Source organism: Malaclemys terrapin, chromosome 9 (genome assembly GCF_027887155.1).
Source record: "Malaclemys terrapin pileata isolate rMalTer1 chromosome 9, rMalTer1.hap1, whole genome shotgun sequence".
NCBI classification, from domain to species: domain Eukaryota; kingdom Metazoa; phylum Chordata; order Testudines; family Emydidae; genus Malaclemys; species Malaclemys terrapin.
Window position 1 is genome coordinate 40261921 of NC_071513.1, and position 26975 is coordinate 40288895.

General features: G+C 45.3%; 1 protein-coding gene across 1 annotated transcript in view; it reads left to right on the top strand.

Annotated features, from left to right (window-relative positions):
- Nucleotides 1-26975, top strand: part of GABRQ (gamma-aminobutyric acid type A receptor subunit theta) — a 95526-nt gene that overhangs the window by 12729 nt on the left and 55822 nt on the right. The window contains exon 3 of the mRNA XM_054040737.1: nt 20062-20129. Coding sequence (XP_053896712.1) covers nt 20062-20129 — 68 coding nt within the window. The remainder of the gene's footprint in view (nt 1-20061; nt 20130-26975) is intronic.

The following is a 26975-nucleotide window of genomic DNA, read 5'->3' on the forward strand; positions in this document are numbered from 1 at the left end:
CCTATCCTCACCCCTCTCATCACAGATCCCCATTCCCCCTCCCTCACACACACACACACACACACACACTTGTCCCCTCCCTTTTCATCTTTGATCCCCGTTCCCCTCCATCAGATACCCAAACCTGTTCTCACCCCTCTACTCACAGATCCGAGGTCTCCTCCTTCAGATACACACACCTGTCCTCGCTCCTCTCATCACAGATCCCCATTCCCTTCCTCACACAGAAACACCTGTTTTCAACCCTCTCATCACAGATCCTGTTGCCCCTCCCTCAGATACACACAACTGTCCCCTTTCCTCTTATCACAGATACTCGCTCCCTTCACTCAGATGCATACACCTGTCCTCGCCCCTCTCATCACAGATCCCCTCTCCCCTCCTTCAGATACACACACCTGTCCTCAGCCCTCTCATCACAGATCCCTGCTCTCTTCACTCAGATTCACACACGAGTCCTCACCCCTCTCATTACAGATCCCCCTCCCCTCCCTCAGATACACACACCTGTCTCCATCTCTGCTCATAGATCCCCAGTTCCCATGTCTCAGATTCACATACCTGTCTCCACTTCTCTGCTCACAGATCCTTCTTCCCCTTCCTCAGATAGGCACAACTGTCTCCACCCCTCTCCTCACAGATCCAGATTCCCTTCACCGACATGCACAGACAAACACACGCACACCTGTCCTCCCCGTCTCACTACAACCCCAAATTCCCCTCCGTCCCCCCCTCAGAGCCTCCTACACTTGTCCTCACCTACTACCAGTATAGACCCAAATTCCCCTCCCTCTCACACACACTTCTCTATTCTTCCAAACTCCCCTCTGTGTCACACACACCTGCTCATACTTTCTTCTCAGGTGATGAGCGGGAAGGATGGAGTTCAATGGAATTCCATCCTCAGCCATTCCCTTTAGAAACTGTGCAACATCGACACCTGCAATCGCAAATAGTAAAAATAAATGATTGCTGATGCATAAAGTGTTGCAGCGAAACATCGTCAGTAGTTCAGGGCTCCTGAAGTGACTGTGCTGGAAGGCTGAGCCACCATGTTGGCTGAAGGGAATGCAGCAGGAGCAGGGAGGGAGGGAGACAGCAGATCTAGCCCTCACTGCCCAGAGTTTGACTGCTGGAAAATATTTCGCTGTAGTGGTGTTGTAGCGTAAGGAGTTAGGCACATTGTTATACATTAATGCCAAGATACCTGAGACTGCTCCCTTTGTCCATCCTGGGATAATACTTGGGACTTCTCTAGCATGGTGTCGCTGTTCATGGAGTCAGTCCCCTTATAAGGTAAATATTAGTATCTCCATTTCATGGGGAGAAGCTTGGGCACCGAAAGGTTAAAAGAATTTTAGGTGGCTTGCCCAAACTCTTACACCCAGGCAGAGCCGTGCTCTCCTGCCTCTCAGTCTGGCTCTTGTACTACTAGGCCTTGGCCAGGGGAATGGTGTTTTCAGGTCACACATGTACGCTATTACACCCTTGCTGGCTCTAGCCAGGCCTATGTTGGGGTCTCACATGCCAAGCCGCGTGGGGAACATGGTGAGTGATGTGCAAGGAAAACCCTGGCAATTGAGGAAGTTGGGTTGGTGATTCAATAGGTGGCTCTTCCCTACTATGTAGCTAGGGGGCATGTGAGAGGTGCCATCTTCTGGATTAGACATAAAACTGAGGTCCTGAATGCTTGTGGTCATCAATTAGCCCAATACCCTTTTTACAGCAGTAGGAAAGGATGTTTGTTTTCTGGCTCTGGCCAAATTCTATTTTGAGTAATTGCATCCCACCTCCCTAAATCGCCTGATGCTTTCCTCTTCACTTCCTGTCTGAAACAGTTGGGTACCATGGCTTTATTCTGTTCTACTGCTACTTCATTCCAACCCTGGGTGGCTGCATTTCAGTGGTGGTTTAATTGATTCTTGTTTACCTGTGCTGTAGTTTATAAAGTGCCTTGGGATTCTTTTAGAACGATGGCTGTCTATAAATGGGTAAGACATTATTATAATTACTATTATTAGTATCACCTGACTCATAAATTTGAAACATAAGCCTTTGTCTATACCGAATATATAGTTCTATTCAGAGCGAGGTGAATAATTTTTAACATAGCATTTCTTCCATGACTTTTGCCTTTTGTTTCCGTTCACAAGCTGTTTATAAACAGTTTGTGATTTAATAACATTTATTCATTACTAAAGGTTTTTGGCTGAATGATTCTTGGTCTGTAGATTGGTCATAAGCAGTTTGTTGTGATTATTCAGTATGCAAAATATGAGCTGTTTTGAGTGGCCTCATAAGTCACATGGTGTTGTTCTGTTCCCTGATTGGGTGAGTGACATTCTTAGACTCAGATTTCTGGTTTGAATGCTCTCAATTATGAGTTTTAAATTCACTTTCCATGAATATTCTCTAATATCTGCTTTAAAATCACTGTTTCCATGCACATACCTGCCAGCAAGCTCACCTACCAGACTATTCCCAGAAAGCTAATGCAGAAGGAGTGCAAAAACAAACAAACAAACAAACAAAAAAACAGCTAAAGTGAATCCATTTAAAAATTGAAAAGTGTTAATGAAAAATATTCACCTGCCTCTTGATGAGAGTATCTCAAAGCACTTTGCAATCCTTAATTTACTAAAACCTCACAACCCCCATACGTGGTAAGTCAATATTTTTACCTCCATTCTGCTGCTGGGGAAACTAAGGTACAGAGGCTTTATTTATATATGTAACACAATGGCTAAGTATGTCATTTCTCTTTCTAGAGGCTGGTTCACATAGGGAATCAGAGCCTACTAATGTAATGTAATGTAGTTCCTTTAGGTCAAGGGCTAAAGTTTGATGCGGAAAGTCAGAGGTTCAGTCTTCGCTGATAACCCATGAAAGGGGATGTAATTAGCTATGTACACACATATGGACAGTTCATGTGAAAGCTTGTATATTTGCATGCACCTGTTAAAAACTGTATATGAAAATGGCTGAGTGCTTTTAAACAAATGCTGCACTCGACAGTGGCACAAAACCCATTAAAGGAATTAACTCCATGTGCATAAAAGGTGAAATACATTAGAAAGCAGAGCCCTGTAGCAAGCATAAAGCTGTTCAGTGAATCGGTATTCCATAGCTCAAACCCATTGTTCCTGTTCCCATTGCATATAAGACACCAGAGCTCTTCAAGGCTGTCCTCTTTACAGGTCTGCAAGAGAATCAGAGTTTGCTCTAAGCAGGTTTGCGTTTCATGGTGGTTCAGATGTTGCTACAATGTTATTCAGACAGAAAAGGGTTATTCTTCTGTGTTCAGCATTTTTCCCTTCCCTTGTGTGTAGGAGCTGAGAAATCTCTTTCTTTGACCTTTTTTTTTCATACTCTGTCTCTTTCCCCTTACACTGACACTAGAATATTGCTGTTAACTGATTGTGCAATCACAGATATCTGTGCCTGTGGCAGGGGCAAGGCCCAGTGGACCTCGTGTGGCTTTGGTTTCAGACCTCAGGACCCCTTAGTTCAAGTCTGGGATGGCTTGTAGTGTGGTTATGGTTGGAAAAGAGCCTCTGTAAAAATTACATCTTGTTGTTCCATATTTGTTCTCCCTCAGCGACTTCCATGTCAAATTTGCTCAGTTTACCAGTCAAAACAAGATATTTCTACCTGCCAGCGCAGCAAGCTCAGCCTGGGATCTGGAAATCAAGCTGTGTTCTCTCTGCTTTGGACATCATCACCAAGCAAAAAGATTCTGGAATCAGGGCTTAACTGGATGTGATTTTTCGATTGTGTGAATGTCATTTGCTCTTCTGTAGCATTATTGGCTCTGTGTGACAGAGAGGAGTAAAGATGCTGTGTTGTGCAAATATTGACTAATGAATCCTCTCAACTGCCCTATGAGGTGGGGGAGTATTCCCACCCCTATTGTACACTTTGGGAAGCTGGGGTGCACAGAGATTAAGAGATTTGTTAAAGATCAGGCAACAGATCAGTGGAAGAGCCAGGATTAGACCCAAGAATTTCTGCCTCCCTTAACTGTAAGAGTAGAATGCAGGAGCGCCCAGGTTTCTAGGTCACTAAACCATACTCCTTCTCTAGTTAGGGTTAGTCGGTGAACTCAGCAAGGGGAGCAGATAGGGGCATTCGCCTTTCTGACATAGCTTTAAAGTACACTGTATCACAAGTTTATTCACTGATAATTTATTTTCTGATTGATGGGGGGGAGAGGGGAATTGCTAATAATTTAATTCACAAATATTATTTGACTATCCCAGAGCTGGTTTAATAATGAAAAACTGTATATGTAAATAATGTAGTAAGAAAAATGGGCAGGATGTAATTCTCCACTGACTTTGACCTTTACGTTTCATAAGCTTCTATAACAAATCCCACCACAAGCTGTCAGTAACTACTGACTTCAGGTCCTTCAGCACCAAAGCACAGGCCTCTACTACTTGAGCTAACAGAGTAACTTCAGCAGTATTAGACTTTTATCCACTACATGGAGCAGCCACTAGAGGAAGACATGACATTTAGCTAGTATGTCACATGTTCTTTCCATGATACATTATTATCAAAAGCACTTGGATTTAAAGGAAGGTTTCCTGTCATGGCCAGTCTGTCTTACCCAGCTGAGAAATGATCATGCCGAATCGTCATTTTAATTTCCATTGGAGCAGACTATGATGTCACAACTGCGGCTATGCCATGGGCCCAGGTCAGAACAGGTCTGGGAAGGAAATGCACATCTCTCCAGTAATAACAAGGAGAATTACTAGCTCATTCATTGCTGTTTGTTTAAATGGTCTCTTTGTTTATAAGTTTGTCCCAGTGAGAAAATCCTTCTTTAAACCTCCTTCTTCCAGGAGGTTTGCTGGCTGTTGGTTAGACTGAATTCCTCTCTAAATCCAGGGAAAGGTGATTGCTCCAGGTCATACGGAGGGGTCCATTAATGAGGCAGTGCAAGGGGGAAGGCCAGGACTCAAAGGAGAATGGATTCCCCTCTTGCACCAGTCCATGTTGGGGAGTTCGCTGATAAGATAGCAATAAATGAAACATGGAGATTGCAGTCTCAGTCCTGCATCCATTACAGTTCTGGGTGTCGGTTTGGGCTTTGAATTCCCCTGTCACTCCAGAAGTGGGTGAGCCCTCACGGTTATGGCTGGGAGTCCATTGATGAGGCAGTCACGGTGAAGCTCAGGACTGAATGAACATGGAGACTGAATTCCCCTCTTCCTACTGGGGAGGGTGGTCCCCCTTGTGGTGCCTAGGGGGTGAGTCACATCACCTGTAGACCCCAGACTGGAGATGGCTCCAGAAGGGATTTTCAAAAGCATTCAACATTAGCTTAACTCTGATCCCATTGGAGTTAAGGGTAAAATTCCCATTGGCTTCAGTGGCAGCAGAGTTGGGACAGTGCTTAATGCTTTTAGTAACCTCACCCTATATGGGGTCAGTCCTGCAAAGCCTTACACCAGGGATCTCAAACTCAAATCCCCACGAGGGCCACATGAGGACTAGTACATTGGCCTGAGGGCTGCATCACTGAAACCTTTTCATACAACGATACAAAAGTATAGTCAAAAATGAAAAAAATGAAGAGTAATATAGTATGCTATTAAAAGTCAATGTATTAACTTTTTAAAAACTGTAATGCGAAGAGGGTTTTTTAATAAAATATAAACACCTGTAACTATTCCTTATGTGGTAAGTAACACTGATGCTGATCTACACTAACAGTCTATCAACATAACTGTAGTGGCAGGAACTTTTTAAAGTAACTATTCATACAAAATATGTTGCCAATTTTCACAAACATGCTTCCCAACTACTCAGAGCAAAGAATCATACATGCTGAACTTAATACCTCAGACTGCTCGTCTAGTCCTTGAGGCCCTGCCTCTTCACCCCCCCACCCCGAGCCCCATCCCAACCCTTTCCCCAAAGTCCCTGCCCCAACTCCGCCCCCTCCCTGCCCCATTTCAACCAAATCCCGGCCCCGGCCCCGTCTCTTCTCTGCCTCCATCCCTTAAGCACATTGTGTCCCCACTCCTCTCCTGTTCCTCCTGGAAAGTCCTAAGCACTGACAAACAGCTGTTTGGCAGCGGGAAGCTCTGGGAGGTAGGCGGAGGAGCGGGAACGCGGCGCGCTCAGGGTGGGGGAGGGAGCTTGGCTGCTGGTGGAGTTGGCGCCTATGGCGGGCCGCAGGAAATAATTCCGCGGGCCACATGCATGTTTGAGACCTCTGCCTTACACACATGAATAGCCCACGCTCATTGACATCAGTGGCTCCGCTCATGTGAATAAGACTTGCTTGCCCACGGCTTGGCAGAACAGGGTCTCATATTATCTGTGCTCCTTGTGCTAGAAAAGTGTTGATAGTGGTTTGGAGAAAGGGACGCAATAGACACTTCCTGTTAGCTGGAGCTTAGAGGCCCATAGAAATAAATGGAAAGTCTCCTGTAGACTTCAGTGAGCTCTGAATCAGACCTTTGGTGAGAACAAAGGGGGGAAGGGGAGGACTAATATTGCCTATTGCATCCAGAATCTGAGCCGGAGTTCCTTTAATTCCAGAAAAGTCTGATGTCAGCAGAAATATTAAAAGGGGAATACAATTAATCACTGAAGTGAACAGCTCCTTTGGTGTTTACCAGAAATGAGAGGAGCTCGGCAGAATTGTCTCAGCCTGGGAAGGAAGTTTTGGGGAATGGGGGGAGGTTTGATGACAGAAGTAGGACGTAAAGCAGGAGTTTTCCATATGTGTTTCTGGTTTTTGCACTGTTAACTCAGTTCCATTTTTTGAAGTTGGAGCAGAAATTGACAGGCACCTGGATTAATAGTGTGTGCTACTCACTTTGAAGAATTGTAGAAGATGCCTACATATATATCCACCTTACAAAACCCTAATCACCCGTGCACCCCAGGCAAGTAATTCTTCTGATGTGCAAGTGACATACCGTTAGTTGCTTTTGTTATTATCAGTTGTGCTGGCAAAGGCTGGGCAAGTGGATTTTGTGAAAAGGCTGGTAAATTTTCAGGAAATTTATGTAAGGCAAATCTCTGCTGAAATGACCATAATATCAGCACATTGGGGGCGGAAGCTTTCAAAAGCGACTAGAGATTCTGGGTGCCCACCTTGAATCCCCTTCGCTGTTACCTACTCTTGTGATTTTAGCACAAGTCACATAATCTTTGTTGTTTTTCTTAAAGTCGCAGCTCCTGAAGTGAAGTCATTACAGGTGAACTGCCGCTTTCATTAAAAGAAAAAGCTTATAGATTATAGAGAAAAGGTGGAGAATATGAGCTGAGTGCACCCTAAAGGTTCAGACATCAGAAGGCAAAGAAAAATAATCCCAAATTTATTATTCTTTTTAAAAATTCTGATGATTTCTAAGATAATCTCATGATTTTTAAACCAGTTTCATGATTTTTTCAGGCCTGGCTCATGATTTTTGAATGTTCGGGGTTGGCAATACTGCATCTTAAAGAGACCTACCAGTTCTGAGGCACAGACACACATACGACCCAGCACTTTATTTCAGGTCTCTGGCCAACTGGTGAGTCAAGTGACCAAGAGTCATGTGACAGCTCAGAGGCAATGCTCCCTATAAGGGGGAGCCTGCTCAGTTAGAAAGGAAAATGCAGGGTTAGTAGAAGACCTACGAAGGGTCCCCTGTCTCAGTCAGGTAGACAGTCTGGTAGGAAATACCTGTAGAGAGCAGGTGTAATGGAGAAAGGCCAGGAGCAGGTGTGGGTTTCAGGAAGGCGCTATAGAATCCATGGATGATTTAGCTGATTATTTAATAGTGTTAAATAATCAAAACCCTGAAGAAAGGGACTGAAATTCTGCTACTGTTGGGAGCTTTATCTGACAGTGAGTTGGCCCATTGGCTTACACTGACTTTCAGGGGTTGGGGTTTAGCACTTTCTGAAAATCAACCCTCTTGACAGTATCTCAGTGTGGCAAACACCAGAATTGGAGCCCCCCAAATTACTAGCCAGATCCTGAAAATCTAGGCTCCGATGTCTATATTTGTAGAAAACTGGCATGTTCTCAGCCGTCAAGTTGTGCTACTGTTCTGTGCTTCGTGTGCTGATTGAAATAAATGTAGGAGCTGGAGCTAGTGGTATCCTGTAAAACAGAAGAGTGAGTGAACAATGAATAGGAAGTGTGATTTCTTCATTAAAAATTTAAAAAAGAAAAAGCTACCTTCCCATTGCCCCTTTGATAAATATGACAAGTCAACAGATTTTCTTGTTACAAATATTTGCAGTGTTTCATAATGGGGTAATGGATTTGATATCAACCAAAGTGTTTGCATTAACCTATTTAAATTAATTTGGTTCAGATCACTTTGCATTAAGGGATTGGATGGCTCAGGGCTTGGTAATATGTACAAATGTTTTCCTACCAATAGGTCCTGGGTTCAAATCCAGCCCTGATCTATAGTGAATGACAACAGTTAATTGATTAATAGTTGCTGGTTGATATCAGGACCCCTCATGTTTGTTATCGATTGGCTCCTTTGTTGACAGTCTGAGGAAATAAGTTAAGGAATGAATCAATCACATAGACCAACTTCCCCTATGACCTTTAAAGGTAATCATAAGACTAAGGCATGTTGACGGGGCAATATGGGGGCAGCTTTCACAACTACTGTCCATTCTGTGGCTAAATAGATTAATTCAGTCTCTAGAGCTCTTCATCCAACATTAAATTATCTTAAAATAAAGTTTCTCGGTGTATTTTTTAAAAAAAGAGATACTTTTAATGTTGGATTAAACATCAAGGAATGATTTGACATGCTTGCATGAAAATATGTTAGTAGGACATAGTCAGGGCTGGTAAGTAGACCCATCAGCCTTGGTTTGCTTTGCAGAGTTGGGCATGCATGTCACATGAGTATACGTGCTTTTCATCAGACACATTTCCCTCATCTGCAATTTCATTCTTGTGAGCCAGCGGGGTAGTGAAATCCACAAAAGCCCTGTCAGACAGAGGAAGGATGGTCTTATGGGTTTCACTTCCTCCTGCTGCCCCAGACTTCTTGTGTGACCATGGGCAAGTCACAGAGGGCTTGATTGATTTCGATAGGTTGGATCAGGGCGTGAATCTCCTTATGCCTATGTTCCCTGTGTGTAATGTGGGGACAGTAACCCTGCCTTCCTCTCACCCATGATCTGTATTGTCTATTTAAACTGTAAATTCTTGGGGCCAGGGACTGCCTCATATGTTTGTACAGCACCTAGCACCATAAGGCTCTGATCTAAGCACTCTGCATCCTTCCTATGTGGTCAGATGTCACTTAGGGCACAAGCAAAGCCCTGTCATCCCTGTGCATCCTGGGTTGCCGTTTGCATGTCCTCTCTGTTTTCCCTCTCTGGGCACCATTCAACAGAGGGATTCTTTTTGTCAGCTGCTTCTGTGTGCCCCTCCAGCTGTCCAATGGCACGCCTGTCATGGCGCATGCTCTGGCTTCATTCTTAACATGTGTCCCAGACATTTCCACCTTCTTTTCTGAATAACTTTGGAGAGAATGGGGTTCTGGAACTCTCTGATGGCTCTTAGTGTTTGTTAGATTCCATCTAATACCTGGTATTTTTCTGAGACATTTGCTTTCGAAGACATTTAGATGTCTGTCTGTACCTTGGCTGGCTGTCCAGCTTTCATACCCATGTGGGAAAATGGAAATAACATTGGAGTGGAACATTCATTGTTTGGTCTTTAAGTTGAAGATTTTCTAAATCTAAACCTTGTTTCAGCTGGTGAATGCGGTTGCCACCTTGCCAATTGGTGACATTCTCTCCTTCTGGATAGCTAGGCACTGCAGTTGTATAAATAATTATAATAAGGGACACAGGAGCCTGAAAATAAACCCAGCATTCAACTGTGAGATGAGTTGCAAATCCATGATGGAGACCCAGGTTCAAGGCTGCTCCCCTTTCTGTCTTCCCCATGCTGACCTGAGGTGGACCTGGGGCAGGCGGTGTGACATAGTTCCCTATTGTCGTCTTCTTTCCCTTATCCCATCAGCTGAGTTTGGGCTGTTGTGCTAGCATCCGCCATCTTCATCTGTCCAAGGAGTCACACCGTCCCCTGTATTGTGATGGATGAATCTGACATAAAGGAGGAGGGAACAGCATGGAGAGAAAGCTGCCCTTGTGAAATGTTTACTGTTGTGTCCCTCCTTGGGAGTGCGGCCGAGTCGCCCGTAGGAAAAGAGGGCCAGGTTTCCAAAGGAACTCAGCTCAGCACCCACTGCTGGGGCCAGATTGACAGAAGAGATCAACTCCCATTTAGGCAACTAGCTACTTGTGCCCAGTGGGCTGAGCTCTTTTGAAAATCTGCCCCTTATTTAGGTGCTGAAATGAGAGCTGAGCTGTGCTGGAAATCTGACGCCCAATGCATCCTGGGCTCAGCCAGTGACACACAAAGAGCACAGCAAAGGTGCATTACATAACAGATGGACGATAGTGATCCAGTTGATCAACAGCATCCTGTGATTCAAAGGGAAACTTCTCCAGTCCTCTGGATGCTGGAAGGACATACTCCCGTAATGCTTATAAGCTAATCAAGCCCTAGGAAATGTACTAGACCAGTGGTATATTTGCCTGTATTTTACCTGCATGGAGGGTGAAGAGGGAGTTTATAGCTGAGCCCTGGGACCTTATTGCAAATCTGAGGGACAACCACCTTTCTCAGTATACACAGCATGACCTTCAATGGGAGTTAGGTGTGTAAACTGCTTAGACCCTTTTGAAAATCCTGTTAGGCGCCTCGCCGCATCGTTAGGTGCCCAAATACCTTTGTAAACCTGTCCTAAGGTACTTAGGCACATGCCTAACTTTAAGCATGTTAATAGTCCCAGTGAAATCAATGGGATGGCATGCTTACAATGAGGCATGTGCTTAGGTACCTTGCTGAATGAGTGCCTGGATGATCTGGGGGCTTGCAACGGAATTCCCCAGAGTTAATTTGCTTTCTGCTGCTTTTTATTCTCTGTTTTAAGCCTGCACAATTGATACCTTGTTTTTATTCAGCTCAGGTACGTGCCTACCACCATCTTTTAAAATCAACCTCGATCTAGCTTCCTCTATAATCCTTCAATACCCACGGGATGGCTTTTGTAGTCTATTGCAGCCAATTGATTGTTCTCTCTAACTTCCAAATTTCCATGGGATAGTCACAATATCCCACTTTAATCCCCACTAATCCATTAAAAGTGCCCATGGGATAGCCTCAGTAATCCACTGTGCCTCACGGATGGCATTCTGTAGTTTCCGGCTTTCCCTGGAACATTCACAAAATAATGATTGTTACATTTATACCAGCATGGCACCTCACCTTCTGAAGGATCCCACAGCAGCACCTTGCAAACTGATATAGGGCTCACTTCACCCACAACTGCAATGCTACCCTCTCTGGGGTGAAACATAGCAACTGTTCAACAGTGCACAGCAACACTATGCAACAGTTGAGGGCAGGAAATGAAAAATACTGTATCCATTCAAATCTGCAGGGGAAATTTAGGTCAACAGCTTGTTGGAATTTGGCCATCACAACAAGGTTAACACCTGTACGCTTGGAAAGAATGCAAGGGGATATTAATGAGTATGAGTGGTCAGTTTTATGTCTCAGCTCAAAGGTGGCACAGCCAGCAGCACAGTGCTTCCTGTCTCCATGCTGAGCAATTGGTTCAATGTATGTAGACTCAGGTTTTCCACAGAAATCTTCTTCTGTATGAGTACCCAGCTAGCCCAAGCCTCTCTTAGCTTGTGAGACCAGAGAGGACTGCAGCAAAAACATGGCATGATTATATACAGAAGATGCCGTTTTGTTATGTGAGTCCTAATTACTCCCTCAAACCCCACACAGTACTCCACTGTATCTTGGAAACGGCTCACTCTAACTTTCCATTTCCCATGGGACATCCCTAATATTCCTCCTTATTAAATGAATTGTGCAAATTGAGCAATCTGATTGGCTACTGGCCAAAAGCCATGCTGTTAAGAGAGTAGAACAGCACCAGTTGGAACTCATCATTAGCCTCATCACTCAGGGCTATATTGTGCTTAGTCTGACAGAGGTGTGAATAGATGGGAGTGGGTGCAAGGAGATATTCCATCCCTCATCCCAATAAGGATCAGCAGGACTCAAACGTAGGTCAGCAGAGCCATCAGACAATAGACACTGCTACACTGCAGTAGCTATAACCCTGCCACTCCTCAGATGCTGCAAACTGCAGCAGACATACACTATGAAAGGTCCTGCCCAAGTGACTCCCTTGGAGGCTCCTGATTGGCCTTTTTACCCCATATAAGCCCACGGAGTGTACTAGGAAGTGTCCATCAACAATTTAGATCCCCAGTGAGCTGCCATGATTGACACTGCTTCCAAACTCCTGGAACTTTGCAGAGACAGGATAAGGGACTTACTACCGCAACTACCTACAGAAATTCTCCTTTAGCTCAAGGGCTAAAAGCATGTGTTTTTGGAGCTGAAGGAGCAGGTGTCTAGCCCTGGCTACCCAGGAAGAGGTGTGATTTTAGATAGTAATTGGGTGTGCTTTTCTGCAACACGTGGATTCATTACCCTGCCCTTCCCCAAATCAGTGGGGTTTCTACCACTGCGGTCAACACTGGAGTTCTGTTGCCTGAAGCATGAGCACAGAGACTGTGGCTCTGACTTGGATTCTGACCCTTTGCTTAGAACCCCGACCCAAGTTCTGACCTCTGGTATTGACTTTGGCCTGGAAATCTGACCATGACAAACCCTTAATGTGGGCCAGGCTGGTCTTTCAGCTCCAAAAAAGCATGTTTTTAGCACTTGAGCTAAAAGAGAATTTCCTTAGGTAGTTGCAGTAGTAAGTCCTTTATCCTATCTCTGCCCCCAGCCACTTGAGGGCAACACCACACTCACTCCTACACACCCAAAGCCAAGACATCACAGCAAGGCAAGAATGGGGACATCTTCCTTCCCCACCCACCCCAGCTCCCTGCCCTGGGCCTTCTCATCCCCCACCTGGCAATGTGGGGACATTGCCTTAAACTGCAATCTAGCCCCCATCTGCTTTTTTGCCCCATGCCCAGACCAGTGTAGTGTGGGGTAAGGCCTGGCCTGCTAGGAACAGGGGCAGACTCTGACAGGAATGCTGGAGGGAGTGCTTTGATATCAACCTCTGTAAATGTTTGATGTTTCTGGCTGTTGCGCTGGTAGGACAAGCTAACTGTGTGCTTTGCGATAGGCTGGGGGGATGGTGGCGAGGTCGGCTGTGAGTCACACAAATGCAGAGGGAATAAAAACAGGTGAAAAGGGGTTGGGGATGTTTAATGTGTATTTAAAGTTTGATTGTGTTGGCAAGGTTTAAGCAGGTGCTTAAGTGACCCAGCTGAACTCATTGCTTCTAAACGTCACCACAAATCAGAGAGACACCGGATAAAATCAGTTCCCAAAACACTTTGCTTCTGCTTTCCTGGCACATGGTCAGCTATCCCTGTTCCACAACCAATAATAACCCCTTCTGATTCTCAGGCATCTCTGCCCTAAATGCTAAGCCATAAAACTTTTTGGGGGGCATGTCAAGCATTTCTGAACTAACCCTATGCTTGTCTGTTACTGCTGGTTTGTCTGTGGGGCAGGGACCTGTCTTTTAATAAATGTTTGTCCTGCACCTAGCACGAGGGAGCCCCGATCTGCATTGGGGCTGCTAGGCACCACAATGATACAGGTAAATGGCATTAATTAACAATCCCCTTTATTACAGCCATCCCAGCTTATAAAAGCAAAAAGACACTCCATGATGCCCATTATTAGGCTGCTGGTATAGCATTTCTTGGTTACAAGATGCGCTCAGCTCATGACCTTTTCAGCCAGGTTGTGTAATAGTGGTGAGTGTTATGGTCATTGGACCCTAATGGAGATCAGTACTAGTGACACTTCATTCATTCGTAATATAGTGCTGAATGTGAGCCATGCTCTGTAATCTATGATTACCTGTGGGATATTGTCTCTAACATACCAGTACCTGTCCACATACAGTCAGAATGGCTCAGGGAAATTTTTCTGTTTCCACACATAAAGAACAAAGCATATACCATCCATCTAACATAACGATTATGTACGATTATGGAAAACAATGCAGAGAAAGAACCAAAGTAAAGTCTCCATGAATGAGTGAGTGAGAGAGTGCATCTCTGCAACAGGCTGCAGAAACTCCAAGAACAAAATAGCAGCTGTATCTGAACAGAGGCAGGGTCCTTATAAATGTAAAGGTGCAAGTGCAGAAAAAGGACATCCCAGTTTCATAGCTGCATGCACCACCAGGTGTGTGGGGCCGGAAGAGAAATGTAAGGGTAGCACCAACTGGTACAACCTTTCACAAGGTGCAGCCTGCATTCCACCTGTACTGGTACAGCTCTGCCAGCCATTTGGGAATGGGACATGATCCTGATCTTGCCCCAGCCTGTTTCTGGAGCCCTGTGCCAGGCTCCTTGAATCTTGAGCACTTGGAACAAAGATTGTTATTTTTCATAGTTACCCTGAGGAATCTGGGGAGAAACTACTTGTGCTTATGTCTCCTTCAGGGCTAGGCACAGTCTTCTCCTATATATAGGTCCAGTGGCCCCAGACAGGCTGAACACTCTGCCTGAGAAAAGGCGGGGATGGCAAAGAGAAGTAAATTTACCCGTGAGAGTGGGAGCCCATCATGGTCAAAGCCAAACTGGTCTGATTAGGAAGCCAGCCTTTGATGCAGCTACTGAGGGACTCTGCCAGACTTGAGCATGGAGGAAGTTCCATAGGCAGGATCCCTGAGCAGAAAACTCCTTGGTCCAGTTCAGAACTGTGCTGAAAAATCCTAACCACCAGGTAAAGAAGCACAAAATCACATTGTCTCCTTTCCTTTCTGTGCATGGCTCTAATGCTGTGCAAGACAGCCCAGAGAGCAAAATTCTTCATTCATCTACAGGCCAGTTACAGCACTGGCAGGCCCATGCTGCCCCATCAACAGGTGCTACTTCCTGTCTGAAGGGAGAAGCTTGAGGGGCCAGGGAGTGATCAGCCCCATGAGGTTCTTCGCTGTGCATCCATCAGCGTGGGTTTTGTGAGGCAGACACACATCCTCTAGGAAATGTATAGACCAACCAAACTCAGTATTGCCAACCCCACGTGTTTGTAAAGCCTGAGCCAGGCCCCCCAAAATCACAAAATTGGCTTTAAAAAATCATGAGATTTCAATAAATAATCCAACATGAGTTCTTTTTCATTTGCCTTCTGGTTTCTGAGTCTTTCAGGGACACATGTTCAAGTTTTTCTCTGCAGAGAAACTTTTTTTTAAAGAAATATCAGATTCTCACATAATCACAAGACTCCAGAAGCTGAGGCTTTAAAAATCAAATATTGTGAGAGTCACAATATAATTGTGAGTTTTGGCAATGCTACTAATTTGCTCTCACATAAGTCACTGGAGTAACAATATTCTGTTACTATAAAATCCCTTTTTACCCTGTTTCATTTTTTCTGGTTGTGTCTTGAATTTTAGTTTTTCAGAGTCTCTTTCTCCCTTCCCCTCTAATACAGTTGTCACAGGCAATAAGCTGCTTTTGCTGCAAAACCGCTGAGATTTCTCCACTGATGATGGGAAGTGGGGAATTTTTCCCCTAGGAGCAATTGTGGGAAAATTTGCAATTTGTTCCTGGTAAGGAACTTGGCTATCCTTCATCATGGAAAGATGCTATTCACTGGTGAAAATGGCATCACCTCAATCTCTACCACGTAGATGAAATCCTTTTTCATGTGGAAACATTTCTTCTTATTAATATGGCTAATGGCACAGATCAGAGAGCATCATAATATCAACAAATGCCAGGAATATTGGGTCTGCTTCCATCACCCAAACTCAAATAAAGTAGCCCAGGGCCCTCTCTATTAGCCAAAAAGTGACACAGATAATTTTTTTTAATCCTTTACCTTTTATATGAATCCCACCTGAGATTATGAACATTGGCAGAGTTGTATTTATTGTGCACAGTGGATGTCCTTTGTTTATTTTATTTATTTATGCTTCACTCAAAGCTTGGACATTGACAGTAGATAGAAGATGAAATGAGCTAATTTACAGTCGCATCTAGTGGCTCTAGCAGAGACCGGGCCCCATTGTGCTTGGTGCAGCACAAATATATAGTGAGAAATAGTCTCTGCCCTGACAAGGTTGAAACCTAAATAGACAAGTCCTGCAGAGGACAGGACAGGAACCCCAGGAACAGAGAAGGTGAAATGACTTCACCATGGCTACACCAGGGATAGCCCACAACTCTCCTGAGTAACAGACTGCTGCCCTGCTGACTGGACCACACTGCCCTTTGCTACCTCACTGATGCACCAGCCTCTCCTGGCTTCTTCCATGCCCTAGTGTTGAGGGGAGTAATTTGTTGCCAGACTTTACCAACAGTCCATTACCCCCATAGAAGCTCATCTGCTCTGTATAATGCATTGGGATGGGGGCAAGGCAAGGCTGCACTCATTCCCCACCCCACCCCTGCCACTCCCGCATGAGGGGCTGGAGTGAGTGGGCGCTTAGCCTAGTGTGCTAGCCTTAAGGTGCAGGTAGCTTGTTCAGGGATGTGAGAGGGATTCTCATTCCCCTGCCTGGGCATGTCATCCACTTCACAATAAGCACATGAGTAATCCCATGGGGGCAAATTCTGATGTTGAATAATACCTTGGTATACGAATAGCCAGTGGCTTGTCATGTGGGTTAAGGATCTACTGAACCAAAGCAAGGGTATCAGGATCAGATCTTTAGCCACTTTGTAACCCTCTGCTTTTGGCAGCTCCTCTCTGTCCCTTTCCCCCTCTGATATGACTCAGGCATGCTCTCTGTGCACAGATTTCACAATTGCTTCCCAACCCCCGTAGGAGACAGACCCCATAAACCTTCATCTTTGTATTTCCAAAGAAGGACGCAGGCTTCTTAAACTGTTGGGTCTGCAAGCTGGTGGGCTCAAGCAATTAGAGACATCTCCCACTTGGCATCCCAGTGACTAGGCTGGATGGTCTCTGAAGCCACTCGCGGAGATCTCTCTCTGGCTGAGCCCGTAGAAGCTGTGCTAAGCTCAGCTCAGCTGGTAGTGGCGCTTTGTGGATCTTAAATCCGTCACTCGTCTTTCTTAGAGCAGGGATTTGGGAGTCAGGAGTCCTGGATTCTATTCATGGATTTGACACTGAGTCACTGCGTGACCTCAGGCGCTCAGATACCATGGTGATGAGCGTGGCATAAATGCCTAGACAGAAAGATTAGATTAGATAGACTTTGTGCGTTTGACAGCTCTTTGTGTAGCGTCATTGTCAGTTTCCCCTTATAGTCAGTCAATTTCCTTTGTTGTTTCTGTGGATCTTTCATGTGGCAACAGGGGAGAGAAACATATATTTTTAGATGGCAAAAACGTGATTGTAAAACCACAAAAATTGTCAGTATGTATGTGGGGATGGGAGGTGAAGGGGAAGGAAGTGGGGGTGGTTGGTGGCAGTGGTAGAACCGTTGAAGGGAGAAGAAACATAGACTCATAGATTCCAAGTCCAGAAGGGACCATTGTGATCATCTAGTCTGACCTCCTATACAACACAGGCCAAAGAACTGCCCTACAATAATTCCGAGAGCAGCTCTTTTAGAAAAATATCCAAGCTTGATTTAAAAATTGCCACTGATGGAGAATCCACCGTGACCCTTGGTAAATTGTTCCAGTGGTTAATTACTCACACCGTTAAAAATGTACACCTTATTTCCATTCTGAATTTGTCTAGCTTCAGCTTCCAGCCTTTGAATTGTGTTAGACCTTTCTCTGCTAGATTTAAGCAGCGTAATCCATTGGATGGCACACGAGACTAGGGACTCAGAAAACCTGGCCTTCTGTTCCTGGCTTTGCCACACACCTGCTGTGTGACCTTGGGCTAGTCTCTGGGCTCTCTCCCACCCTTTGTCTATTTATATTGTAAGCTATAGGGGCAGGGACTATGTCTTGCTATGCAAATGTATAACCACTGGCACAGTAATAATAATAATAGCCTCAATTTTAGCTGGTGCTCTCATAATAAAAAATAGTGTCAGTTTCCTGACACTAGAATGATTTTTTTTCTTATAAAGCCTTTCCTTGTGCTCCTAATAGCACCCAATGTGATTAAGACTGAAAGGGTTTTAAAAATTCACATGGCTTGTCTCTGCTGAGGCTGGCTCCACCTTTCACACTTCACTCAGCTTGAAAGGTGAGGCTGACAGGTCAGCTCTGTGCTTGCCAACCACGGAGTGGCCAGTTAGTGCCCCCCTGTGGTGTTGGTTTTCTGAGTCAGGCAGACATCAGACTGAGAACCCACCCACTCATTTCAGACAAACGGCCAGCAGTCTGCTGTCTGTATACTTTAAAGTCCAGCACTGCAGCGTGAATCGCTGCTCCTGCTGCAGAATGTCCAACAAGCTCTAAATCAGAGAGGAAAAAAATACTGCGCTGTCTCTTTAAGGAGATTTGCATAGGAGGTCCTAATTACAGTAGTTATTGATTCTGATGTTTTAAGTGTTATTCATATCCCATTAAAGGATAATGTTGTCTAATTTACAGGCATAGGGTCTTAGTAACAGCACACCCAATCACAAGGAAGCCTTAATGACACTACTTTCCTATTTCTGGTAACACACAATTAATATATCATTTCATTTCCAGTTTAGAAGCCTCCCCCCCATTTGCTAATTATTTTTTTAGTTATTTTGCGATTATCTGTAAATATTTCAGCACTTGGAGCTGCTAATGACTTGAGCCACGGTATATGGAAAAATTTCCTGCCCCTCCTCTTCTGGAATTGTGCAACAAATCACTCAGTAAAACACACGGAAGAAGAGGGGCTTGATTTCTTGGGGATGGTGCCCACTCAGAGGGATTTGGATGGAGGTGGAGACTAGAACCCACTAAGACTTTGGTCACCTAACGGACAGATGGTCTCCTCTAGCTGCCCACAGTTAGAGTAGCAGATCCTTTTTTCTCTCTGTGGGCCTAGCTAATAGCCAGCAACATCACATTTACTCTCTTATAGGCACAAATCCATACGTTAGAAGTGTTGTCCTTAAAGAGAGCACTAAGGTGTTGGGCTAAAGCACTGCAGTTTGAAATCCTGCCATGTGTGGTTAGCAATGTAGAATATAGTAGGACTTTTATTTTGTCTAACAAGGGGTTATGGGCCAGGGGAAGGGACCTCTTTGCAATCCTGGGAAAGTTATGCTCTTCTCACACCCCCATTCTACACTTTCCAGTCAGGCGTTGGTTCTTTATCCACAGGTGAGGGTGACTTGGCCACTGAAGCCTCCTGGGGAAGGGGATATCCCAATTTACCACTTAGTCAGCAAAAACACACCAAAAGGCGTTCACACAGCTCATTGGCCACGAGGGCAGAGCAAGACGGTATCTTGTTGCCAAGCAGATTAAGTTTGACGATGAACTGAAGTGCAGTTCTGCTTGGAGAAGTGACTGTGAAAAACGGCATCAGCTTCCTCCATAGATCTGCTCCCTGCGTGTCCAGAGGCCTGTCTGCTGTCTGCACTGACTAACATACGGTTTTAAAATGGTTAGCACTGCAGAGCCGACTCCGTGAAGAGGGAGTGAGCTGGAGTCTAGTCCCTCTTGTGCCGCAGCGGCAGGCTTCTTTGTTACATTCCAGTTACATGGCCAATCAGTTACACCTATGCAAGCCTGTGGCCGAGCATGGGATCCTATAGGTGTCACTAGGGGCAGCACTGGAAGGCAGTGAGGCTACACAGGTGTCAGTGAGGGCATCATTTGGTCTGCAGAAGTGAATTATTAGTCATGAAGGAAAGAATCCAGCTTCTCTCTCAGTTCCCAGGGTGAGTTTGCAGGGCTGGCAGTTAGAAAAATCCACCTTTTCCCTTGTAAATTGGGCACTCTTGATGTGGAAAGCCTTTCAACCCAGTGGACCTTGTATCTTCACTTTCCATTGGTAAGTTCATTGCCCAGGAAGCTTCGTTGCAGCGCGGCTGGAGCTGTGTACTGTTCTAACCTGGGCCCTTTGTGTTTCAGGTAACCCTGTTACAGTGGGAATGAGCATCCATATCTCCAGCATTGACCAGATTTCAGAAGTCAACATGGTAAGTCCAAAAAGAAGCAAAAAGCCAACAAACTTTAACCATCTTCTGGTGAGAGAGAAATCCAAAGCCATGGCTACTCAGAGTCATTAGAGCGACAGGAGTATTTATTCTTTTTTTGCAAGAGTTTGGGAGATAACATAGGAGGGGTGGCTAAATTCCAGTGTGTGTAATTAAGTTTGGTTTCCCTGCATTCCTTCTGCAGTTATTCTTCATTTCTCCTCCCAAAATTGTGTTGTATTATTGGTGGTGCAGAATGTCTTTCATGTTCCACTCCAGAGGTAGTTGCATTTCTGTGGCAGGTGAGGGATATACAGAGTAAAGTGACTAAGGTTCTTTCTGGATAAAATGTAAGGTGTTCACGTGTCATCGCTGTGGATGTAACAGGACTAAAACAAAGAATGGGGGTGGAGTGGGAGGGGGGCAGGCAAGGGTAAGGATATCTAACATCCCTTCCTACCCTCCAAAGGAACGTGTTCCTATCACAGTATGACACATGTATTGGTCTGGTTCTGTGTGCCTCACTCCTTGTTCCCCCTGATTCATGATTCCAGCAGACATGTGCCACTGAGAATGCACATGACATTTGCTGTCCATCTTCAGCCAGATTGCAAGATGATACTGAAATAAACCTATGTTCCAACATGTGCGGGATCTCTGGCATGTACACCCCATTCTTGATGGTGGATTTTGCCTCTGTAGTGTCTCAGATCATTGGGTGACTGCAGGTAAAGCTGCTAGGTTTCTGCTAAAGTTCTACTACCTATATGAGCACCTTTATTCTGGCTGGATGTCTATGCAGCACTAAGCCCCGATCTACACTACAGAGTTAGATCGATGTCAAACAGCTCACGTCGACCTAACTCTGCAAGCATCTACACTAAGATGTAGCTCCCTCCGATGTAACTTGCCCACTACACCGACCAAGAGGAATAGTATGTGGGTCGATGTAGTTAGGTCAACTATAGTTAGGTCAACTGTTGCTGCCTTTCAGAAGCCGTGCCACAGTGCCCCACACTGGCAGTTAAATAGATGCAAGCACTCCTGGTGAAGCCAGGCACCGCTAACACAAGGAGCATAGTGTGGATGTGCAAAACCGATTCAATTACTCTGATGACTGTGCATTGACGTAACTTAGATTGACTTAATTTTGTAGCGTAGACTTGTCCTAAAACTCTGTGAGTTCTTTGCTACCGTCTGTTAGGGCTCTTAGGTGGAGAATCTCTGAGAATGGCTGCTGGTTTAATTGTATCAAATGCTCCATCAAGAGTGTGGCAGGGGACCGTTCCTGGGCATAGTAGACATTTCTGCTAGCCTTCAGTGGTTAGACCTCCAAAGAGCAGATGTGTCTGTTTGCTGCTCTTTTCCAGCATCACAGGGCCAGTGCTGGCATTACAAGTCAGCATGTGTCCAATGACTGCTGCTTCAAACACTTTCAGAGACTGTCTGGAAACAAGAATACGCTGCCAGAGATGGAGATGCCTGTACTAAGATGGGCTGGGCTGGTTTAATGTCGGGTTGGTGCTTCTCTCCCTGTTCAGGAAAGAGATTCCTGACCCCAGATGAGCTGATCCAGGGGGTCAATAGAGTGGGTGTGAGAGGCATGTATCTCCCCCATGTTTTCTTCCCCACATGCTGGAAGTTGGGACTGGTGACTGTCTAGCAAAGGGATGGCTGTGCATCGAACCCTGTGGGCATTCAACAAAGGACACCTAATTGCTGAGTTATGAGGAAAAAGACCCCTCCCTCTGCCCTGGGGTCACCCCCAGGAAGCTTTTCTTCTGGATCTGCTGCTTTTGAAAGGCTGTGTTGGTGGAAGGGTGAAGGAGACATTCACTGGAGGTTACTCCGCTGTTCTCTCGGTTCTGAACTATGTAGAAGAAGCCCAGCTTTATCTAGAGCTCCCTGGCCAGTGAAGAGAATTAAAACCTTTGTGTCCCAATGCTCCTACCCTGTTTCTCTGGGTCCGGACATTCCTGTCTGATTTCAGTGCCCACCAGTGCTCCTGCTCTTGGTTTGTGTGTGGGAGGTGGGATTTTTAGGAGTCGAGGGGGGACACTTTTGTTTCAAATCTTCTCTACACATGGAACAGCTTGGGCCAAATTCAGCTCAGTTGAATTGAGTTGGAGTTGCACCCATCTGCATGAGGGCTGAATTTAGCTCATGGTGCATCCATGTTCTCAGATGAAACCATTTGCACTGCAAGTTCTTGCACAGTAAAGCCTTGGAGTACTGCGTTGAGGTCTGGCTTTCCCATGGATCTGTCTAGGACAGGTTAGATTTCCCTGCAGGTCAACCCTCAGCCTTCCAGGTGGTGCATATGCTTCTTATTGCTACTTCTAACAGCTTGTCTTGTGGGACAAACTCAAAATTCCAGTATAGGTTTCTGGCTCCCAATACTGTAGTATCTGAGCACCTCACAGTCTTTAATGTATGTCTCCTCACAACCCTACTGTGAGATAATATGGTGCTATCACCCCCCTGTTAGGTGGGGAACAGAGGCACTGGAAGTTAGGCGCCAAAGTGCCTTTGAGAATCTGGGCCTGCATGATTTGCCCTACATCTATGACAGGAAATTGAATCTAGGCCTTCTGCATCTGGACCATCCTTCCTCCCACTGTGCTAACACCACTTTTCAACCCGATGCAGTCATCCCGCCAAACACAGACAGCTCACCCCGCTCCAGGAGAGCAGGCCTTCCACCCGTGTGCCATGTCTGTAGTGTCTCCACTGGCAGACTGGCACTGATCACATCTGTGCTGGGTCCACATGAGAGGGTGCTTCACCTATCCACACTGGCTATGGCCGGCCCGTACCAGGATGGACGGGGGCTGTCTGCTTCCCCCCTTGGGTACATTGATCCCTTCTTAGGAGAACTGTCCTAGCTGCCTTGATGGGTATGTCGTGTCCTCACTGCAAAGGCATTTCTCTCTCCCATGTAGGGTATGACAGGACCTGGCTCCTGCCCATTCCTTGTACCTCATGTGCTGTCTCCTAGGAATGTGTTCTGCCTGCCTGTGAATGATATTCTGCAAGAGCGGTCTCCTACCTGTGCCTGATGAACCACTCAGACTCTCGTTCTGGGAGTGTGGCTTTTTCCTGTGATCTGTCCACATGTGTGTATGGAGGAGGGGGACCCTTGCTGAGAAGTGTTGTGTCTGCCCATGCTGGGGATGCCTGGTTCTGCCAGGGAAGCTCATTGGCAGACATTTCTTCCCCCCTGTGCTGGCTCTATGAGACTCACTGGACTGATGTTCTTCCAAGCTGTGACTATTATGTCATGTTCTCAGTGTGGGAGCTTTTTCCCTGGCTATACTGGGGGCTCAGGTTCTTACTGGGTTTAGCGTGGTACCCTTGATGGACACACTAAGTATGCCTGGTAAGGAGATGGTCCGGTCCAGTGCGCAGGGCACCAGATTGGGATTCAGAAGTCCTGGGTATTATTCCTGTCTCTGCCACTCACCAGCAGGGTAACCTTGGTCAAGTCACTTTCCTGGGCTGCTGTTTTCCCCTCCCACCCTTTGGTTTGTCAATTCGGACTATAAGCTGGGTGAGCGGCATCTCTTAGCTACATGTCTGTAAAGGCTCTGGCATGATGGAACCCTAATTGACATGAGGACCTTGAAGTGCCATTGTAACTTAAAGAATCAGAATGGGAGAGGCAGCTGTGAAAGGGGTTGAAGACTGGAGCCATCTTAACAAGCAGACATTAAAGGAACCAGGGATAGTTTTATTCGCCGTGTGATGTGAGCTTCTGCACTGAGTAAGTTTTGACTTCTTGCTTTCTGCGCTGGGTAGCAAATCCCCCTGGGAAAGGTCGGTGTCTCACCCTGGGTCCGGGCACAGGGATAGCAGCAAGAAAAACAAGGCATTTCTCAGCACTGTATGAAATCAGGAAATAACCGTTCAAGGAATAAATTAAAGGTGCACAAGCGGGGCTGCGTTGCCACGGAAACCAGATAGCTTCTATTGTTACACAACGAGCGCTGTTCCTTACTGCCCCTTGTAGGATAATTAATTAATCCCCAAATATCCCTTTCTGGCACAATGGTTGCTGCTGCTGTGATCGGAGTGCCCCCTCACCTGCCAGGTCCCTTTGCTGTGTTTACCCTCTCTTGGGACAGGTTGCGGCAGACCAGGCACAGAGAGAATGGTAGTAAATGCTGGAGGTTACTGGATGCTGTGCTGTATTACACAAGAAGTTAGTTTCCATTGAGATTCCAGCCAGCTACAATGCTGCAAGGTAATGCAGCTCTGTCCTACAGCGATACAGTAGTTTTCTAAGTGTTGTAATACCGAGGAGATGAGGCAGGAATATCTCAGAATGGTGGTGGTGGGGGGGGGGTTTCCTACATGCTCTAATGTAGCAGAGACAATGCAGTTGTGTCTCAGGGTTGGAGGCTTCCAGGTGCTCATTTGGTAGAGCAGATTCAGTTGTGTGATAGTGCTGGAGGTTCCCAGATGCTGTACTATATAGTAGCAGAAGTGATGGAGTCATGCCTTAGTGCAAGAGGTGCTTGGCTGTAGTGTTGGAATTGTAATATCTTCTCAGTGACATTATAATTAAAGTGCACTTCTCTGAAAAATGACTGTGGAAAAAATAACCCCTTTCTGCTCACCAGAGCTGCTCCCTGCATGTATTCAGACTCCTATCCTCTGACTTTACTCGCCAAAGTAGTGTTTTATTCCTACATACTCCATATTCCTACATACTACATGCTAAGTTCCGACCATTTACATTTATATAATCACCTGTCCCGGATCCCATGTGCTGAACCAGGCAGGTATTGATTAAGATTCTGCCGGTCAAATGCAGCCTTCATTACAGGTGACAATGCAAAGGAAAGAGTCTAGCTTGACTCCTCTCATATCTCCAGATGGATTTCCAAGGCTGAAAAATAAAATCATACAAAATTACCATACATGATCTAGAAATCATCGATAACAGAGCTGGGCAACTAATGGAAACACAGTGCCTGTGAATATTGGTAAAGGAAATTTGCTGTATAAATTATCTGCCAAATGTTATCCAACCAGCTCTGATTGAGAGACAATGAACATGGAGCTCCATAATGCCATTTCTGTGGATTCACTTTGTGGAGTATGGCAGAAGTGTAATATGGCATTAAGAAACCTAGAAATTGCCAGACTGGATCACGAGTCCATTTAGTCTGGTATCGTCTGACAGCGGCTAGTACTAGCTGCTTCAGAGGGAGTTGGAAAAACCCAAAGTCAATAGTTATGGAATAATCTATCTGTGGTAGAATTTCTCTCCTAACTCCCATCAGTTAGAGACTGGCACTAGCAATTTCTCTGAAGGTTACTTTTGGAGATGAAATTCATCCAATGTGTTCTCATGCTGCAATTGAGTTAATCAGGAAGTTAATAAAAATCCCTTCAGCCATTCATGTGTTATCTGAGCATGGGAGTCAGGAAGGGTGGGAACCCCAAACCAGCTGTCTGTGCTTAAAAAAAGAAAAGACAATTACCCTCTGTGACTTTTCTACTGGGTCTCCTGCTCTGAAGTATACAAAAATGTGAAGCTGAATGATACAACAAACCCAAAAAGCAATATATAAGCACCATGGACAGCACTGTTTACATATCCAGCTGCTTTCCCTGTATTTGCAACTTCTTGTGGCTCCCATAATTTATTCATCCCAGGATGCACTCCTACATCTGCAATATCATTGTTTGGGTTTTTGTTATACCATTAGCTTTAAAATTTTATAAACCTTGACGCAGGTGACAAGTTGAAAAGTCATGGGAGGGTTATTGTTGCTGGGGAAAGGGTCAGGATGGAGCTTCCCTGTGGAAAAATTTCCCAGCGATGTGAATGAAGATGGTGCGATGTATAGGATATTTATAGTACATTTGCTTGATGAAGGTGTGCAGTGAAATCAATTAGAATGAAGGGGGGGCAAGGTGCCATGTAGGACTGACCCTGAAGGCAGTGAATATTGTCTGGCCACCCTCTTTTATAACTGCTTAATGCTACACTCCACTATCTGTGTGCATGTTCATGAGAGCGACTGCACCGCGGAGGGCACACTGCACTATGTTGGTCTGAATTAAGGAAGGTAACATATTGTGCCTGCTATTTTCCAACCTCTAGAAACTTATTTGAAAGCCAAATTTCTTTCTACGAGGCAAAGGCAACAATTTCTATGCAGGCGACATTCAGCGCGTGCCCAATGCAAGTTATAAACAGAGCTGCTTTTGAGCTAGCTGAGTGCATAATACTGAGCCTTATTTTGACATGGGAGATGAGGGTGAACGGGGAAGATGAGGGTGCTCAGGACCTTGAAGGACCAGGCCTATAGTATCTTGATCCTTCACAAACAGGGATAATCCTTTATCTTTATTATGAGCTATCTGTCTATCTCTATTTCAAATGTGCCTATCTCTGTGGTAGTATCTGCCCACATTAAGCCTGGCAGTATTTTGTATTCTCACTGGAATGTGCATATACACCTGCTCTTTGTTTTTTTATTATTGTTATTTATTATTATTTTCACTTTACCTTTTGTGTATGGGTTACTGTTGCTGTGCTGGATGAGGCTGGGGAGAAGTGGATACTATAAGCAGTGGAGCTATTAGACTCCATAGCTGAGCGGTATTTGATTCATGCACAAAAAGCAAATTGCATGGGCTCAGTCCTGTGGCCACGCAGAGCTCCTTGCAGGATTGAGGGAGGGAGGAAGGAAGGAAGGAAGAATGAATCTGTATGAGAAGGAAAGCAGAGTGGGCACCTGAGTGTATATATATGATCCCCCATCTTGAATTCCTTCACAAACCTGTCATCTTTGTAGGCAAACTTTCTGGATGAAATCCTGGCCCCATTGAAGT